Here is a 19,951-nt window from a genome sequence, read left to right as displayed (position 1 = left end):
AACCAACACTGCTAAAGGATGGAATTCCCTACACTTCCATGAGGTTCCTCCCTGCACTTACACTTTCACAAGGTTCTTCTGGTGTGAATCTGTACCGAACGCCTAGGGTGGTAAGATCCAAACAGAAATGTGCCAAAGTGCCTGAGTTCTCCCCTCAGACACAGCTGCGACAGCACTAAGGGCAGATCTGTATTTATGTCCATTAAAAATGGATTAAGCAGCAGCTCTGAGCTCACCAGTGTCCATTTGCCAGACGTACACGGAGCCATCAGAGCATCCCACCACCAGGTAGTCATCGGACGGCCTCCACTTGATCACTTGGATTGGGAACAGGTGGCGGGAGGCCAGCATGATGCACTTCTTCTCCCTCAGACTCAGCAGACCCACGGAGTGATCGCTGGCAACAGAGCAAACACAGTGCTGCACTCTGGCCTAACACAGGAAAAAAAGAGAAACAGCTTCATCATAATGCAGAGCTGGTATTAAAAACCTTTCCCCCACTGGGCCGAACAGGGTGACCAAAAGCCTCTTTAATGCACAAAACTCAGGCACCTACATCAATGCTCAAACTCACTGAGGTCACTGGGAACAGAACTCCCTGACCAGAAATTCCCTTTAATCCATCCTTTGCACATCATGACAAGAAAATGTTATTAAACCCCATTTTGCTAAGCAAACCCCAGAGTTTTCCATCAATGTCACTTTGTTCATTAAGTTCTATTTATTCAGCTAAGTTTCAGGAGGCAAAATTGTCTCTAAACCCTATTTTCAATGGGTTTAATAAAGCCCCTATTTTCAACCTTTACAGAATTAAAGCATGGTGGAAGAAACCATAAATAGCAGAATAATCAAGCTCTTTTTTGTGAAGCCCTTGCAAGAGCTGGGTCAGTGCTACACCCCCAGCATTCCATGCTGTATTCCCTTTCTCCAGGAGGACTGAGGTGCTGGAAAGGTTATCCTAGAGGACTTACACTGCAGTTTTCTGGTGGAACGAGCAGCTGGGTGATTTCTCCCCCGTGGACACAGAAGATGTGTTTCATCTCTCCTGAGAAGATGTCCCAGATGATGACGGAGAAATCCACCCCCCCTGAGATCAGGTACCTCTGGTCATAGCGGGAGGACACCTGGTGAGGGTACAGCAAACACGTGACCTTGTTCCGGTGGCCTCGGAGCGTGCGGTGCGGGGGCCAGCCTGCCAAAAGGGAGGATGGGCAGAAGCACAGGAAAAGAGAGGGAAACAGAAATTCAACAGAACAATTGGCTCCCAAGTGTTTGTCCTGCAACTCCCCAAACAGTGAGGATAATGTCACATGGAACCCACAGGTCCAAAAGCAGCCCAAGCACAACACCCGGATCCCACCAGGAACCCTGGCAGGCTTTTCCCATGGAGATCTCTAGTGGCACATCAGTACCAGCACTGCAGTGCCAGGAACAATTCTGGACGAGGCAGGAGATGCTCCCTTGCCTTATCTTTGCTCCTCCATCTCAAACCCCCTGCAGAAATACCCAAGTTGACCTTGCCTGAGTGAACAGCTGAAGGGACTGCCAGCACAACAGGGCACAGCAGATTTATGAATGTCCACCCGCGCATGCCGTACCTCGGCGCAGCATGTGCTCGCCCTGCAGCAGCTGCACGATGGCAGCAGGTTTCTGCATTTGCAGCCGCGCATGCCGTACCTCGGCGCAGCATGTGCTCGCCCTGCAGCAGCTGCACGATGGCAGCAGGTTTCTGCATTTGCAGCCGCGCATGCCGTACCTCGGCGCAGCATGTGCTCGCCCTGCAGCAGCTGCACGATGGCAGCAGGTTTCTGCATTTGCAGCCGCGCATGCCGTACCTCGGCGCAGCATGTGCTCGCCCTGCAGCAGCTGCACGATGGCAGCAGGTTTCTGCATTTGCAGCCGCGCATGCCGTACCTCGGCGCAGCATGTGCTCGCCCTGCAGCAGCTGCACGATGGCAGCAGGTTTCTGCATTTGCAGCCGCGCATGCCGTACCTCGGCGCAGCATGTGCTCGCCCTGCAGCAGCTGCACGATGGCGGTCTGCGTGGCCGGCACGATGACGATGCTGCCGTCCTCGCGGCCGCACACCAGCCGCCCGTGGGCCGGCATGTAGACGCTGGCCGTGACGCGCAGCGGCTCGCTGGCGTTGGCCACCATGCTCAGCTGGTCGATGATCCCCGCGGGCCGGGGGCTCAGCTGGTCAAAGGCTTCCTGCAGGGACCTGGACGTGGCTGTCTGCAGGCCTGGGAAGGAGGGGAAACAGCAGGGCTAAGGTGGGAGGATTTAGCAGCTGCACCTAGCGGGTGCAGACGAAGATCTGATAAGATGAAGATACTACAACTCCTGCAAGGAAATAACAATTAAACCCCAGCTTAATGATCTGTGGGAGAAGCAGCACGCCTTTACCCAGCAAAAGCACACAGAAAGCACAGAGATCCGGCTGTCAGTTAGGTACCTTTTGCACCCTCCTGCTGCTCAAGGGTGTCGGGCACGCTCCAGATGCACAGCCTCCCTGAGGAGTCCCCTTGGATTAAGAGCCTGTAGGAAAACTCTCTCTGGCCACAGAAGAAGCGAGTCACTGGAGGACATATCAGGAGCTGTTTGAAAAGTAAGGAACAACCTCAGACCATGGCAAAGCACACACTCAGCTCCAAGCCTCCTTCCTTTCAAAGCAGGACGAACCCTAGCACAGCCCATGACAGAGCTCCACAGGAAGAGATGTACCTGTTTCTCTGCTCTGTCCAACACGCTGTACAGCAAAGGTGGAATCAGGTTCTCCACTGCCTTCCCCACATCCCTGCGGAACGAATCGCTGGCTGGGAGGCAGCTGGGGGTAGGAACAAAGAAAGGAGATAATCAATTTATAATAATAGAATTCCTTGCATTTAAAGAGTGATTCCTACACTAGGACATGGGCGCTGCTCCCATCCTCATGCTCTGATGACATGAGGGCAAGGAAGGAGTTCCCACATGATTTATGTGGGAATATTCAAATAAAACACTATCTCTACCCAGAACAAATACATCTGCACTCCATGAAGATGTCAGAAAGAATGTCTTTGATTTTACACTTCTCATTTTTAACCCCTTTGATGCCAAATTTTGAATTAATTTCATAGTTCTATATTTACATGTCTTCCCTTACTGGACCAATATGTCAGTATTTCATGAGCTCAGTTCAATTCAAATTAATCAAAAATCAAATAAAGGGGGTATTTTTCTGTTGAGTACCTGGCTGGTAATTTATAGATGAAGCTTTGTCCATCCTCTGTCCATATGATCACTTTATCAGCTGCCACGAAGTCCCCACCAGTCCAGGTCTGCTCGTTTTCACTGGGCACTGAACATAAGAGGGAATAATCTCCAGCATCAAAGACCTAGAGGAAACAGGAACAAAATCTGTTGTTATTAACCAATTAATTCCACAGGATCATGGAATGGTTTGGGGTGTTAAAAGCCTTAAGGGCCACCTTGTTCCAAACCTACACCACGGGCAGAGATTTGGATTACACACCCAGAAATACATTAAACACACAGCAGAGGTACATGCAGAGACTCGGAGCACCTTCACCTGGATGTTTCCATGCAGTTCAGTGAAGGTTCCTGGGGAGAAGGGCCGGGGGCTGTGCTTACCCTCCAGTACTTGGAGCACACGACCAGGAGCGAGCGCTGCGTGAAGGCGCAGAAGGAAATGCTCTGGCAGTTCTGGCAGTAGATGGGCTTGGACTCCTCCTCGAACACGGGTGTGGTGTCCTGAACCAAAGAGAGCCAGCACTCACTAACTCCTCCCTGCTGCACTGAGCCAGAGCCGTGCCAGGCCCAGGGCAGGCGCCAGGGCACCTCTGCAGGTGCCACGTGGCCCTTCCTGTGCACAGCCAAACCCTCGGAGCAGCTTTACTCCTGCCTCCTCCTGAGCAGGTCTGCAGGAGTCCCCTCGGGGCACCTGAGCCTCCAGCAGCACAGTAAATTGATTTTCCACTGGCAAAGAGAACAGAACCCTCCATCCCACCAGGAAGTGCCGCTGATCCAGCAGCCAGTGCCTACCTGCATCCGACTGACTTCTGAGGTGATGATCCAGACTTTCAGGATGCCAGTCACGGACACAGCCACGACAGTGTCCTCTGGGAAACACAAAATGAGCCTGAGGCACAAAGAGCTACTCACCTGGGCACATCTGAGCATAAACGAAAACCTGATCCAAGCATTCCTGGAGCATCTGTTTCCCAGTGGAATGTTTAGTTGTAAAGATAGAACAAGGAATAAATGAAAGGCATTAGCAGGAAACCCTCATAGCAGAGCCCATTTCCAGTTCTTCCAGCAATTTATTTGTTGTGGGGATAACAGCTGAGCTTTCCCACCCCAGGATTTTGGGAATGGCCAGTTTACAACTGTTGCTAAGCCTTAACCCAAGAGAGAAGTCCTTTGGTCAGGATTTTATCCTCAGTGTTCCCCAAACCTCTCAGGAATTCCAGTCTCCACAACAGGAACACCCCAACAAGACACTCGTCTGCCAGAATTAAAGCCCACCAAATTAACACCAGTGAGCAGAACCAACCCAGTCTGTGCTCAGGTGACACTCCAGCCCATGCCAGCTGATCCAGCTGCAGCAGGATTCCCAGAGAAGCTGGATCCCTGGCAGTGCCCAAGGCCAGGCTGGCCAGGGCTTGGAGCAGCCTGGGACAGTAGGAGGTGTCCCTGCCACAAGAAATACTCACCTTGTGTCCTGTTGGACCGGATGATGGTCATGGAGCTGATCCAGTCAGGAGAGATCTTGGATATCAGAGAGTACAGAACCTCCAGGCTGGTTGCATCCACAACCAGAATTTCGGGATAATGCCCGTGGCACAGGAGTCTCCCTTCCCGCTGCGTGCCGACTGTGAACTGATAGAACTGCAGAGATGGGAACAAACACCAATCAGAGTCTGTGCAGGACAGGGATGCCTTCATTCTGGACCTGGGCTGTGCTCCCCAAGCCATCCTGCTGCCTGCAGGGGACACTTCCCGCCCTGCCATCGCTCCCAGTGCTCACCTGGATGCCTGTGTGAGCACAGGCCAGCTTGGTGAACTCGATGCACCTCCCATCGTTCACATCCCACAGGCACATCTCCCTAAAACACAGGGAAACCACGTGCAAAACAGGCCAGGCTTCCAGGGAGGAACCTCGCTTGAACCATTTTCCTCTCATGGTATTAGGGATTAGGCCAATTGTATTTGGAGAAACTCAAAATCAACTGGACCTTCCAATCCGCCTAAATCCACATAACCTCCTCTTCCCTGTGAGGATAAATTACAGAACCTGCAGCTATTACTTCTTCATTGAAAACTTCATATTCAAATTTAATCAGAACAAAATCTGTGAGGTGCTTTCTCCTTTCCATCAGACAGATAAATTCCTGAGGAAAACATAGTTAGGTTTTAAATCTGATGGGAGGAGATTACTTAGCCCTGAAATCAGCCCAAGGTGGAAATTCTAAATTTTGACACATTCTGCCTTCAAATTCCTTGTTAAAAGGTTATTTAGGCAAATCATTCCTTAGCTTTTCTGGATAAAAAAATCTCTATCTATTTGGATATCAATTGCACAAGAAATCCTTCCTGCTCCTACCACTTAACTGCTGCTCTATGATTAATAAATAAAACCAATCAAAGATAAAATGTATTTGCTGAGGAATTTTCTCTTGAGGGTAAAAATTACACACAGCGTTGAATATATGGATAAACTGGGCACAAATTCCCATTATTGCAGTTTTACATATAACAAACAGAAACTCACCCACTCTCTGATGCACTCACTATATATTGCTTTTCACTGGAAGCTGAGGCCTTGGATAAACAAGTAACTGAAGCTGTATGACCAAAGAGCAGAGCTCTGGGATTGATCTGAGAGCAGGAAAAGAAAACAGGGAGTCAAAATCACACAAATGACCAAAATACCCATATCCCAGCTGTCTACTTAATGTATTATATATCCATTAATATGCGCACACACATATTAAATGAATGAAAAGGATTGTCCTGCACATCAAAGAGTTTTCCCCAGCTTAGTTCCTGTATATTCACAAATAAGGGGAGACCTCAGAGCCCCTTCCAGTGCCAAAAGGAGCTCCAAGAGAGCTGGAGAGGGACTTGGGACAGGGAATGGAGCCAGGAAAAGGGGGAATGGCTTACCACTGCCAGATAGGATATTGGGAAGGAATTCCTTTTCACAACACAATATGAAGCAGCTCAACTAAAAAGCAACTGCTTTAGAGCAGCTCCAAGAAACTGGAATGAGTTAAAAAAGCTTCCTACAGGAGCAGCAAGGAAGCCCAAGAGCCAAACACCTCTTTGTAACCCTTGGCAGCGCCATGGGAAGGGTGGAGCAGCACGGGAGAGGGAGGACAGGCCGAGGGGCACTGCCAGGTGAACTGTGCATGCACTACCTGCAGGTCAGGCCCCAGGTCCCAGAGGCAGATCTGCCCGTCGTGGCAGCCGGTGACGATGACAGAGCCATCCACGAGCAGCAGGGAGGACACGCAGTGGGTGGGGGCACGCCGGCCCCACAGCACGATGGGCAGCACCAGGCTGTTCCCGGCCATGGCCGCAGAGCGCCTGCAATTCCAAAAGCGAGGCAACATCAGTGACTGCCCGGGCGGCTCCCTTCCCTCGCGCTCCTGTCCTCTTTTGCCCTCACAACTCTACCATCTCGTTCCCTCCTGTCTCTGCCACTTTGTTCCCTCAGGTATCCTGCCCTTTTCCCCTCAGGATTCCCGCCCTTTTCCCCTCAGGATTCCTTCTCTTTTCCCCTCATGATTCCTGCTCTTTTCCCCTCAGGACTCCTGCCCTTTTCCCCCTCAGGATTCCTTCTCTTTTCCCCACACGTTTCCCCGCTCTTTTCCCCTCAGGTATCCTGCTCTTTTCCCCTCAGGATTCCTTCTCTTTTCCCCTCAGGTTTCCCGCTCTTTTCCCCTCAGGTTTTCCCACCCTTTTCCCCTCAGGTTTCTCGCTCTTTCCCCCTCAGGATTCCTGCCCTTTTCCCCTCAGGATTCTTGCTCATTTCCCCACAGGTATCCCGCCCTTTTCCCCTCAGGATTCCTTCTCTTTCCCCCTCAGGTTTCACTGCCCTTTCCCCCTCAGGTTTCCTGCCCTTTTCCCTTCAGGATTCCTTCTCTTTTCCCCTCATGTTTCCTGCCCTTTTTTACTCATCGTTTTGCCACCTTTTCTCGTCATTTTCCCTTCTCTTTTCCCCTCATGTCTCCTGCTCTTTTCCCTCCTGTTTTTGTCTTTTCCCCCTCTTGTTTTTGCTCTCTTTTCCTCTCGTTTCCAGCTCTATTCCCTCATGCTTTTGCCATATTTTCCCCTCATGTTTCCTTCTCTTTTCCCCTCATGTTTTTGCTAACTTTTTCCCTCGTGTTTTTGCTTATCTTTCCCCCTCATGTTTACTGCCCTTTTTTACTCATATTTTGCCACCTTTTCCCCTCATGGTTTTGCTGTTTTTTCCCCTCATGTTTTTACCATCTTTTCCCCTCATGTCTCCTGCCCTTTTTTACTCATGTTTTCACCATCTTTTCCCCTCATATTTCCTGCTCTTTTCCCCTCATGTTTTTGCCATCTTATCCTCTCATTTTCCCCACTCTTCCCCTCATGTTTCTTGCCCTTTTCCCCTCATGTCTCCTGCTTTTTTTCCCTCGTTTCTTGTCCTTTTTTATTCATGTTTGCCACCTTTACCCCTCATGTTTCCTTCTCTTTTCCCCTCAGGTTTTTGCCATATTATCCTCTCATTTTCCCCACTCTTCCCCTCATGTTTCTTGCCCTTTTCCCCTCATGTCTCCTGCTTTTTTTCCCTCGTTTCTTGTCCTTTTTTATTCATGTTTGCCACCTTTACCCCTCATGTTTCCTTCTCTTTTCCCCTCAGGTTTTTGCCATCTTTCCCCCTCATGTTTCCTGCTCTTTTACCTCATTTTTTTTTGCCATCTTTTCCCCTCATGTCTCCTCTTCTTTTCCCTCATGTTTTCGCTATCTTTTCCCCTCATGTTTCTTGCCCTTTTCCCCTCACGTTTCCCGACATTTTCCCCTCACATTTGGGGGATCCCAGGATGAAGCAGATGGGCTGCAGCAGATGGATGGACAGACAGACATGGCCCCCCAGGTAGGAGGCAATGATGATGTTTATTTACAAATAAATAAATATGATGATGTTTATTTACAAATAAATCATGGCGGGGGGAGGCTTCAGTCTCCCAAAATCCAAAATATTATCCTTCAAACCAAGAAGGAGGGGAGTAAAAGGTGGGGGCTAAACAGCACATCCCTGTGCACACAAGGATTCTTGCCCAAATGCCTCTTTTTAGAGTAATTTTGAAGTTACATATGTTTTAAGGCCTGAGGCTGAGGCAGTTTTTATACCCCTGATGTTGTTATGTCCCTGCTACACAGACAGTCATGTTGGAATGTGGAATATCCTGCCTTAGGTGAAATTAGCCTTGTATAATCCACTGATAAAGTGGATCCTGGCCACTCTCCAGCAGGAAATAGGTTCAGCACTATCTTTACATTTTGGATCTTCCGAACGTATTGACACAAAAAACACAGTGGAATTTCAGTTGTCCCCAGGCCAAAACGGTCTCAGTGACTGGGAATGGAAATTCAAGTTGTGGCAATAAAACCCACTTGAATTTGCACAAGATTTAAACCCCACAACAATCCTCTGTTTGTGGTAGCAACATTCCCAGCTTGCTGAGCACTTCCCTGCTTTTAGAACTGAGGGTTTCTTATCGGTGGAAAAGTCGTGTTAAATTAACAACCAAACACTCCTTGTGGATTATCTTGTGGACGTTTATGCTCTGAACTCACCCCAGCTCAAACCAGAGCTCTGGTTTAGAGGACCAACAAAACGGGCAGGATTCATGGGAGAACTGTTTTAAAATATGTGTGGTTTTGTGAGGTTTTTAATAGCTATATACTATTGTATACTGTTATATACTATTTAATAGCTACCTTGAGTTTTAACTGGTGTGTAAACCTGTTTAGCAGCACTTTAGAGGTAATAAATCTGAATTATGACAGAAAAATAAATGTCACTCCAACCTGGACACTACCAGGGACGGGGTGTCCACAGCTTCCCTGCACAACCTGTGCCAGCACCCCGATCTATCCCAACAGAAACCCCTGTCATTTCCTATCAGGGGAAAACCACAGGAGTTGTTACGCCATGTGATGAGTGCAGCCAGAGAACTGGAACACGGCTGTGTCCGTGGAAAAAAGGGGGAGGGAGGGAGCAAGGGCAGGCTAATGAATGGCTAAGGATTACATGCAGCTCCCGGGAGGCTCCTGGCAAGGCAGGGATCAATTGGGGGGTTTGCACAAAATCCACATCACAAAATCACTAATATCACATCCAGCGACCCCTCCCAGTGAAGCAGCTCATTTCTGGCAGCCCACTGGCCCACCTTCCTTAAAAGCGACTTAATTAAGAGCTCGAATGTAACGATCAGGATCAATAAAGCCCAAAAATCCAGTCCTTCTCCACACTGCAAACCACACCTGGCCCTGCAGAGTTAATTGTTATGCAATGCTGGATCAATTGCTCTGTCTAGACCATCACAACACAGAAAGAGAAATTAATTCAGCATTTTAAACAACAGGGTGACAAACAAAGAGCTACAATTAAACTGGGCTTGATTAGCAGGAAAATCATCATAAAAATGGAATAAAGGCAGGAATAAAGTGTCCAGATGCAACAGAACAAAATGCAAATATCAATAACTAGAACAAAAACACCCACAGCAAACAGAAATACCCACTCTATTTTTGTGAGGAAACAAACCACAAATGACTCAACCAGAGCTGAAAACCACCAAAAAAGCAACACAAAAATCCCTCCCCACTCCTCTGCTGCCCTACTGTTCAGGGGACAAGTCACAGTGTTCCTGTGTCACCTAGCTGTCAGAAACAGCTGCCTTCTTTAATAAATCCAGGAAATCCCCTACTGGGGCACAGAATTCCTGCATTTCACAATTCTGCATTTAAAGCCACTCCTGAACACTTCCAAACCCACAGCGCTCTGAATAAAGGGAATTTTCAAAAGGAACATACAGGAGGATACTACAACATACAAGAGCATTAGCACATAACTATCCTAAGAGATTCCAGATTTCCCATGCAGAAATCACATTAGCAACCCCCTGACAGCCCCACTTCAAACACAGTTCTCATACAGAGTATTTCATAGCAAGGCCCTGGGAAAGAGAGGAGAAAGAAAAACTACCTTTTTCCTTCCAGTCTTTGACTGTGGCAGCGCAAGGCCTTCATAAAAAACTTCCTCTTCAGGAAAAACCACATTTTAATTCCCCAGGATTTTGGATTCCAGAGCTCAGCCCCAGCAAACACCAAGTGCAGCCCCTGCCAGCACCAAAATCCCTTTTTGTCTGAAAACAATCAATAATTCCATTTTTTGACATCAGTGCTGACAAAGTAGAGGAGCGAATCGACGCTGTCCCAGTGGCCAAGGGGCCCAAAGCAGGCAGGCAATCACTGCACCCCAGCTGCCGCCTTGCAGCCACTCCCAAGCGCCCCAAAGCCTGCTTCCTACAGAAAAGGGAACTTGGAATGGCCAATGGAGATCACAAGTACAGCTCTTCCTGTACTCCCTGGAGGAAAGGAATTTCTCGCTAGCCACAAATGCCAAACCCCTGGTTTTCCTTCCCAAACACAGTACCGCACGCTGTCCTGTTATTCCATGTACACGTATCCTTGCGCTTACTGCCTTCACTTGACATTTCCTAACATAAAACCTTCCAAATAATAATAATACAGAAATAATTCTAATCTTAGACACGAAATAAATGCAGGGAACACGCGACAGAACAAATGCAGGCATGTGGAAAAAAACACCTTCCCAAAACCATGATTTTTAAAATATTTCAACAGAAAGCAATTATTTAAATGAGGAAATGAACAAACAAACTGAAAAGTTAAATAATGTGTTAACCTGACAGAATAATCCAGTGACTGCTCTGCTTGAAGGTGGGACTTAGGCACACTGAATAATCCCGGATCAATTCCTATTTCAGTAAAGCCACTAAAGTGATTTTTCAAGTACAAGGAATTAAATTCTGAATCCACAACTCAACTAAGCCCCTTTTCAGAAATCCCCCCTACCCAGAAATCCTCACCATGGACTTTTACAGCCACAAAAGCGCAAATCCCTTGGAGGAAGAGGTGAAACGAAAGTGAGCCCACCTCAGTAACTCTTCCCAAACACTTGTACTTCCATTGAGGAAGGAATTAATCTCAGGATGTGTGTGCACACTGCAATAATCTGCCCCCAAAATACCAATAAATAGTACTAAATAGCGTTAAATAGTTTAATATATGGGCTATTTGTACATTTTAGAAAAAGCTAATGACTTTAAATGCAATGGCAGCTTAGACTTCCCAGTTATTACTTAGGCACGGAGAAAGGGAGCACCGAGGGAGGGAGAACACAACGGGAACACCTCCCCTGGGTATGCAGGAGGTTCCAAAGGCAGCAGGGCACAAAATGCTCATTTGGGACACGGGGCTGGAGGTATCGGGCGCCTCTGGAAGGCACTTGCAGGTTCTGCTGCTGCCGCGCTTGATGGCACGCTGAAGGCACACGATTTTTTCCTGGCTCAGGCTGCCACCAAGGACAGTTATGCCCAGCAGCTGGAGCACCCCAAACCCATCCCGGTGCCAAGAGCACCGCGCCTGGCGCGGGGAAAGGCGAGGCAGCACAAAATCGACATTAAACGGTGTTCAGGCCCGCAAGGGGATCAGTTCCTGCCAGGAGCCTCCCTTAGCCAAGGCCCCGTTAGCAGCACGGAAAGCTCCATCATTAATAACCTGCTGCTGGCTTTGCGTGAACCCTGCCGGGATCCCAAACCCAACCCTGCTCCGTTACGAGCGCGTCCCGGTGTCCCCGTGTGTGTCCCGGGATGCCCGGGCTCCCCGCGCCTCCCGTGCCGCAGCCTCTCAGCGCTGCCGGCGCGGGTGCTGCGGGGCCTGCCGCGGGCTCGCCCTGCCGTTCCCCGCCCCAGGTCGCACCTGTCCGGTGCCGGTGCCGGTGCCGGTGCCTGTCCCGGTCTCGGTCCCTTCCCGGCCCTCACGTGTCCCCCCGCCGCGCTCGCTGCGGCAGCGGCCGGGTGCCACCGCGCCCCGCGACACTGGCGCAAAGCTGCGGCCGGCGCACTTGACGGCAGGCGCCGCCGCCGTGGAAACTGCTGGGGTCGCTGAGGGCGCGCCAGGAGCGGGTGATTGCGCGGTGACAATTCATAATTAATTACCGATTGCAGCAGGCGGGGGCAGAATGGCGGCGGTATTTCTGGTCTTTGCTGGGAAAAGCGGAAATATTAGACAGCTTGGAGTGACATGATGTTGTGTTATAAAGTACGTTGGGAAATTGTCAGGAATGACGCTGCAAATGGAGTCAGAGAAAGTCCCGGGTTTAATTTTGGTTTTATTTTGTAGTTATTACAAGCACTCATCTTTTATTTCCCCCTTTTGGCGTCATCAAAAAACGAGTTTATGACGAAACCAGTATTAAATTTTTATGTTAAAATCTAAAGCCGCATCTCGCCTCAGAGAATTCCTGCGCTTGCCTGTTCCTAAAATGGCCGCCGGGGGGCGTCGCGCCCTCACGGGTTGCCCGTTCCTAAAATGGCCGCCGGGGGGCGTCGCGCCCTCACGGGTTGCCCGTTCCCAAAATGGCCGCCGGGGGGCGTCGCGCCCTCACGGCCTGCCCGTTCCCAAAATGGCCGCCGGGGGGCGTCGCGCCCTCACGGGCTGCCCGTTCCCAAAATGGCCGCCGGGGGCGTCGCGCCCTCACGGGCTGCCCGTTCCAAAGATGGCGGCGGCGGGCGGGAGCGGAGCGGAGCGGCCGCGCCTGCGCCCGTGCGGCCCCAGCGGTGCATGCCGGGCGGCCTGCCCGCCGTGACGCTGCACATCGCACCCGGCACCGCCACCGGGCCCGCGGCCATGGCGGGCGTCAAGGTGATCGCCAACGACACCGAGTTCCAGCCCGAGCTGAGCGCCGCCGGCTCCCGCCTGGCCGTGGTGAAGTTCACCATGAGGGGGTGAGTGAGGGCGGCGTGCGGCTCAGGCTCCCGGGAAGGGCTCCGCTGTTCCCGTGCTTTTATTGGGGTTCTCCGGCGCGGCTCGCGGCGTGAGGAGCGCTCCGTAACGCGTCAGGGAGGTCTCGGCATCGGCGCCTTTAGAAGTTGTGTGATTTGTAGCACCCCGTTCCCAGCTCCCGGAATAAATTCCCGTTCTTCCCGCCGAGCCCGCCGCCCGCGCCCCGTCAGTCCTCCGGCGCTCTGAGGGAGCAGGAGCTGCGCTGGTTTACAGCCCCTTAAAGGGCACGAAAATGACGGAAGCGAGGCACGGACAGCACTAAAAACACCTTAAAACTTGGAAAAACACCTTTTGCCCCATAAAACTTGGCTGCATCCGTACCCCATTTGCCCATGATAAGTGGATTTTCTCTTTTCCGTCCTCAGCAGGGAGGTGCAGCTGTGGTGAAATCGGGATGAATTTGTCACCAAATGAACCTACATATCTGAATCATTCCCTTTAATCTGTGAAACTGGGGAGAATAGTGATAATCCCGGGGATTTGGGGGTTCATAGGGCACCTCATTATTTTTTTGGCTGCTGCCTCTTAGTTGTGAGGTTTTTTTTTGCCAATTTCTATGTCGGGGTTTTTTATTTCACTTTTCTTTTCCCTTTCCCAGTGAGAAACTCCCTTTACAGGAATTGGTGCAGCTGAGCACTTCATACATTTTTGCTGACGCAGAATAAGTAAAAGATACTAATTTTCGTATGAGGCAATGCAAATAAATTAAAAGAAACCAGCTATGTCCTCTCAGAACCAAATAAATATGAGAATAACTGGTTCAGGTGTAAATGAGATTTATTGTGGGAACAATTTTATAATCCATGAAGCTTTGATACATGTTGACCATTAAACATTTAAGTTATGTGTGAATATAATTTTTTTCCAAGGAGGTGGCATGAACTAATGATAGTGGTTTTTTGTTAATAGTATTTTTTTTGCTCATTTTGCCCTCCTTTGTCACACTTTGTTGAGCAGGTCTGTGGTAAAAATGTTGCAAATAAAGGCAATAAATTGCAGATTCCCAAATGTCACCTTGCATTGTATCCCCAGCTGGCTGCAGGTAGAGAGGCTGTTTTTACAGCAGGGTATCAGGAAGAGAGGAACGTTCTGGTTCCGTTTGGGGCAGGCACTGAAAAAGGAACCAAAAGTGGAATTAAGTGGAAGTGTCACTTTTCCCACAGGTGCGGCCCTTGCCTGCGGATCGCACCCGCCTTCAGCGCTCTGAGTAACAAATACCCTCAGGCAACATTCCTGGAGGTGGACGTGCACCAGTGCCAGGTGTGGGTTCCAGGGCCTCCTGCTGCTGGGGAGCCAGGGAACAGGGAGGGAAAGGCTGCAGTGGTGTCCTGAGCAGGATGGGAAAGGAGAACCAGGGAATGGGGAGCTGGGAAAGGCTCCAGCAGTGTCCATGCCTCTCGCTGTGCCTGCTGCAGCACAGGAGCTGTGACCGTGACTTCTCCCAAACTGGGAAAACAAATCCCTCCTAGGAGGAAATATTCCTGCAGTGCCACTGTGCTGCCCTTCCTTTGAGCAGTGTAAAAGCGCAGTTATTCATTGATTTGTTGGTTCCCAGCCCCTGCTAAAATAATATTTTAGCCATGGAACACAGCACTTGTGGGAGGTAAAGGCAAACATGAGCATGTGCATTTATTGGTGGGTTTAGCTAGTGGGAATTAAAGGCAAACGTGAAGAAGTGGGGCTAGTTGGCTGCCAGTGGTGCAGTGGGACTGACCTAAAGCACTGAATGGAGTCTGGTGTCTGCTCCCAGGGCACGGCTGCCACCAACAACATCTCGGCAACGCCCACCTTCCTGTTCTTCCGGAACAAGGTGCGGATCGACCAGTACCAGGGAGCAGATGCTGTGGGCCTGGAAGACAAAATCAAACAGCACCTGGAGAACGATCCCGGCAACAGCGAAGACACAGACATTCCCAAAGGATACGTGAGTATCTCCCCAGAGCTTTGTTGGAGTGCTCGTGCAGCTCAGGTGTTAAAAAACCCTGGTTTTCAAATGTGCTTGAAGTCAAAGAGTTGGATTTTAGGCAAAGCTGCCCAAGAAAATAATTTGTCTGGGCTTTATTTTCCAGAAAAAATGTAAATATTGACATATACGTGGTTATTAAGGATGAAGAATGTCCCTAGTCATTGAAATGAATTTTGTGCTGTCCCAGCTGTGAGCAGCTGTGCTCTCTGTCCCCAGATGGATCTGCTGCCCTTCATCAACAAGGCTGGCTGCGAGTGCCTCAATGAGAGCGACGAGCATGGCTTCGAGAACTGCCTGCGCAAGGACTCCTCCTACCTGGAGTCCGACTGCGACGAGCAGGTGTGCTGCCACAGCTGCAGGGATTGCTGCATTCCCGGGGTGTTCTGCAGGGCTGTGCTGCCACAGCTCCAGGGATTGCTGTGATCCCGGGATGTGCTCCCACCAGGCTGGCAGCCCGCAGGAGGCCTGGGTACACGGCTGGGGGTGCCCGCGCTTTCCCCACTGAGCGTGGCCTGGCACAGGAGTGTGAGCTGGGGGGAAAGGGCCAGAGTGCGCTCAGGGGCAGTGAGCACAGCATTTGTTGCTGTGTTCCAGGGCTGCCCAGCCCCGTGTGCTGGGTGTGCAACTGTGTGACACCCGTGTGTAACTGTGCTCGCTTCCCCCCACAGCTGCTCATCACTGTAGCTTTTAGCCAGCCTGTCAAGCTGTACTCTATGAAACTTCAGGGGCCAGACAACGGTGAGTGCTGCAGGTGGAGTTACTTCTTACTGACTGATGGGCAAACACTACAGTGTGATACACAAGTCAAAGTGGTTATAGATCGATACACACATAGAAATAGTTACTATAGACTGATACACACAGAGAAATATTTATTATCAATTGGTACACACAGAAATATTTATTACAGACTGGTACACACAGAAATATTTATTATAGATCAATACACACACAGAAGTATTTATTATAGATTGGTAAACAAAGAAATATTTATTATAGATTGGTACGCACACAGAAGTATTTATTATAGATTGATACGCAAAAGGAAGTACTTATTTTAGTTTGCTGTACACACCTAAGTATTGTAGATTGATGCACAAAGTATTTATTATAGTTTGATACACACAGAAGTATTTATTATGGATCGATACACACACAGAAGTATTTATTATAGATTGATGCACACATAGAAATATTTATTATAGATTGATACATGCATATAAATATGTACTGTAGATTGATACACACATAAAAATATTTATTATCGATTGTTATATAAATAGAAATATTTATTATAGGCTGATGCACAAACAGAAGTATTTATTATCGATTGATATACACATAGAAATATTTATTATACATTGATGCACACAAAGAAATATTTATTATAGATTGGTACACACATAGAAATAATTATTAGAGATTGGTACACACAGAGAAATATCTATTATAGATTGATACACACACACACAGAAGTATTCATTATAGATTGATACATACATAGAAATATTTGTTATAAATTGATACACACATAGAAATATTTATAGATTGATACACACAGAGAAGTATTTATTATATATTGGTACACACAAAGAAATATTTGTTATAAATTGATACATAGAAGCATTTATTATAGATTAATACACAAAGTATTTCTTATAGTTTGATACACACATGTAAGTATTTATTATAGATCAATACACACAGATATTTATTATAGATTGATACACACATAGAAATGGTTATTATAGATTGGTACACACATCGAGATATTTGTTATAGATTGATAACAAATAGAAATATTTATTGTGGTTTGATACACACAGAAATAGTTATCATAGATAGGTACACAAGTATTCATTGCAGTTTGATGTACACACAGAAGTATTCCAGATTGATACACACAATGAAATATTTATTATAGATTGATACACACATAGAAATAATCATTATAGATTGATACACACAGAGAAGTATTTCTTATTGATTGATACACACGTATAAGTAGTTCTTATAGATTGATGCACACATATAAGTTTATTATAGATCAATACACACTTAGAAATATTTATTATAGATGGACACATAAGTAGAAATATTTATTGTAGTTTGATAGAGATGTATGTATTGTCATTTGATACACAATTTATATAGTACTTTGCTACACAAATAGAAGTATTTATTATAGACTGATACACACATAGAAATATTTCTTATAGATTGATACACCAATAGAGGTATTTACAGCTTAATACACACATATAAGTATTTATTATAGATTATACACAAATAGAGGTATTTATAGATTAATACACACATGGAAGTGTTTATTATAGATTATACACAAACAGGAATATTTATTACAGAGTGATACAGATGTATTTGTTGTAGTTTGATATACAAACTACAACAAATATTTATTATGGATTGATGCACACATAGAAGTATTTATTATAGACAGAGACACAAATTATTTATTGTAGTTTTATACACAATAAAACACAAATAAAAGTATTTACTGTAGTTTGATACACAAATAGAAATTTTTACTATAGGTTGATACACAAATAAAAATCTTTACTGTAGTTTGATACACAAAATGTTTACTGCAATTTGACACACCAAGTGTTTACTGTAGTTTGGTGCCCAAGTAGAAATATTTACTGTAGGTTGATACACAAAGGAAGTATTTACTGTAGTTTGATACACAAATAGAAATATTTACTGTAGGTTGATACACAAAGAAAGTGTTTATTTTGGTTTGATACTGAAGTAGAAGTATGCACTGTAGTTTCATGCACAAGTAGAAGTGTTCAGTGCAGTTTGACACCCCAAGAAAGTGTTTGTGGTTCGGTAGCTGCAGAGGCACACTGGATGCGCGTGCAGGCCGAAGGGAGGCTCCCTCACAGGTTCCCCATGCCCTTTAACTGTGCCAGCCTGCACTGTGCCCTGCCATTTCCTGCAGAACGGACTCTGCCATTCCTTCCCTGGGCCTGTCCCTCACTCTGCTCTCTCCCTGTCCCAGGGCAGGGGCCCAAGGGCATCAAGATCTTCACCAACCTGCCGCGCTCCATGGACTTCGAGGAGGCAGAGCGCAGCGAGCCCACGCAGGCGCTGCAGCTGGGCCCGGAGGACATCCGGGAGGATGGCATCGTGCAGCTGCGCTACGTCAAGTTCCAGAACGTCAACAGCGTCACTGTGAGTGCCTGCGCTGCCGCGGCGGCCCAGAGCTGGGGGGTCTGCCCAGAGCTGGGGCTGCTTTGCTCCTGCTGGGCTGGGAGCTGGGAAGTGCCAGCTGGGGGCTTTAGCCAGCTGCCAGGGAAACAGCAGTGTTCTCGACAGAACTGCTGAAATGAGAGGACAGAGAGACACCTTTGTGATGGGGAGCAAGCTTTCACTTGGACACTTCACACCTGGAGCAGCTGATGCTGTAGGTACCGATGCAGGATGAAGTTAAAGTCCTTTTTTTGGCTGTTTCCCTCTGCAGTTGTTTGTCCAGTCCAATCATGGTGACGAGGAGACGACGCGAATCACGTATTTCACATTTATTGGCACTCCGGTGCAGGCCACCAACATGAACGACTTCAAACGAGTGAGTCCCTTGCTAACCCCTGGGGAGCAGCTGGAGCCTGCTCTGGGCTGGGTGGGGGGACAGACACCTGGGGGGACACAGTTCCACACTCAGGGCACCTGGGGGGGTGTCTGCCTCTGTCCTGCATGTTCCTGAGCTATCCACAACGTTCAGTCATCAGCCTGGTAAAAGGAAATGGAGTCAACTGAGGGGCTGGAGGTTATACACACCAAAGGCAGCATCTTTTTTAATTGCTGTGACATTCACTTCTTGATTTTGGGACTCTCTTTTGGCAACTTCGTTGTAAAAAGTCTTACTTTAAAAAAACTGCTGCAATATTTATGGTACAAAAAATGGGAATTTTGGGGGGTAAAAAAAGGCAATTTTGAGGAAAAGAAAAGGCGACATTTGTGGGGGGAAATTTTGAATATCTGGGTGAAAAATAGGCATTTTTGGGGGGAAAAAGGTGAATTTTGGGTAGGAAGAAAAGGAACTTAGTGGGGAGGAGTGTTGCTGGCAGCTGAGTTGCTCCTGGTGCCCTGGCCCAAGCTGGAGCTGCGCTGGGCTGTTCCTGTTGGACTGAGCGCTGCCCTGAGCCCGGCCTGGCTGAGCCCAGCCCAGCCAGGGTCTTTCCCAGCCCGGAGCCCGCGGCTGTCCTGGCTCCCGGAGCTCTGCCCAGCGGCCCTGCCCCTTCACCGCTGCTTTTCCTCCTGCAGGTAGTGGGCAAGAAGGGAGAGAGCCACTAGAGGAGCGGCGCCGCGTGGCCTGGCTCGGCTGCGCTGCTCTCCGTTCCCGGATGATGGTCTGGGCAGTGCCAGGCGCTGTCCCCGGGTCTGCTGCCATTCCCAATAAATCATTGCTTTCAGCTGCAGCCTGCTCCTGCTCTGCTCCTGCTCCTGCTGCTGCTCCTGCTGCTGGATTTGTAAATAAAACTCCTGACTTTTGCCAGGCCGGATTTTCTTACTGCAGGAACTGAGGCTCACATGTTCCACTGAGCGTTGCCAGCCCCGCTGAGAGTTTCAGATGCCACTGCAAGTAAGCTCGGAGTTTCTTTGTTTATTCTCACAAAACACACATCATATTTTCTCTTATTCCCACAAAACACACATCAGGTTTCAAATGTCCAGTGCAAGTAAGCTCAGAGTTCCTTTGTTTATTCCCACAGAACACACATCAGGTTTTAGATACCAGTGCAAGTAAGCTTGGAGTTTCTTCGCTGTTATTGCACAAAACAATCAGGATTTTGCTCTGTTATTCCCACAAAACACGCATCAGGTTTTCTGT

The 19,951-nt window shown here is 48.2% G+C and overlaps 2 protein-coding genes across 3 annotated transcripts in view; one reads left to right on the top strand and one right to left on the bottom strand.

The window, feature by feature from the left end:
* The window catches only part of LOC146763928 (WD repeat-containing protein 7), a 40,411-nt gene extending 28,231 nt beyond the window's left edge, over nt 1-12,180 (bottom strand). For both annotated transcript variants that reach the window (XM_085567030.1, XM_085567031.1), the window contains exons 1-13: nt 12,045-12,180; nt 6,422-6,590; nt 5,773-5,879; nt 5,029-5,107; nt 4,715-4,889; nt 4,044-4,120; nt 3,633-3,752; nt 3,231-3,376; nt 2,724-2,826; nt 2,455-2,596; nt 1,994-2,242; nt 972-1,192; nt 237-432 (exon numbers count right to left, since the gene is read on the bottom strand). In XM_085567030.1, coding sequence (XP_085423156.1) covers nt 237-432; nt 972-1,192; nt 1,994-2,242; nt 2,455-2,596; nt 2,724-2,826; nt 3,231-3,376; nt 3,633-3,752; nt 4,044-4,120; nt 4,715-4,889; nt 5,029-5,107; nt 5,773-5,879; nt 6,422-6,577 — 1,771 coding nt within the window. In that variant the 5' untranslated portion in view covers nt 6,578-6,590; nt 12,045-12,180. The remainder of the gene's footprint in view (nt 1-236; nt 433-971; nt 1,193-1,993; nt 2,243-2,454; nt 2,597-2,723; nt 2,827-3,230; nt 3,377-3,632; nt 3,753-4,043; nt 4,121-4,714; nt 4,890-5,028; nt 5,108-5,772; nt 5,880-6,421; nt 6,591-12,044) is intronic.
* A 723-nt stretch (nt 12,181-12,903) lies between these two features.
* Nucleotides 12,904-19,615, top strand: LOC116183107 (thioredoxin-like protein 1). Its single transcript, XM_021554994.3, has 8 exons — nt 12,904-13,072; nt 14,294-14,390; nt 14,881-15,054; nt 15,313-15,435; nt 15,765-15,834; nt 18,122-18,294; nt 18,584-18,688; nt 19,384-19,615. The coding sequence occupies exons 1-8, from the start codon at nt 12,909-12,911 to the stop codon at nt 19,411-19,413; spliced, it is 936 nt and encodes a 311-aa protein (XP_021410669.1). The 5' UTR covers nt 12,904-12,908; the 3' UTR covers nt 19,414-19,615.
* Nucleotides 19,616-19,951: the final 336 nt, after the last annotated feature.

This window comes from Lonchura striata, chromosome Z, assembly GCF_050655825.1.
Source record: "Lonchura striata isolate lonStrDom1 chromosome Z, ASM5065582v1, whole genome shotgun sequence".
NCBI classification, from domain to species: domain Eukaryota; kingdom Metazoa; phylum Chordata; class Aves; order Passeriformes; family Estrildidae; genus Lonchura; species Lonchura striata.
The sequence above is the reverse complement of the archived record's forward strand: the minus strand, read 5'-3'. Positions and strand labels throughout refer to the sequence as shown.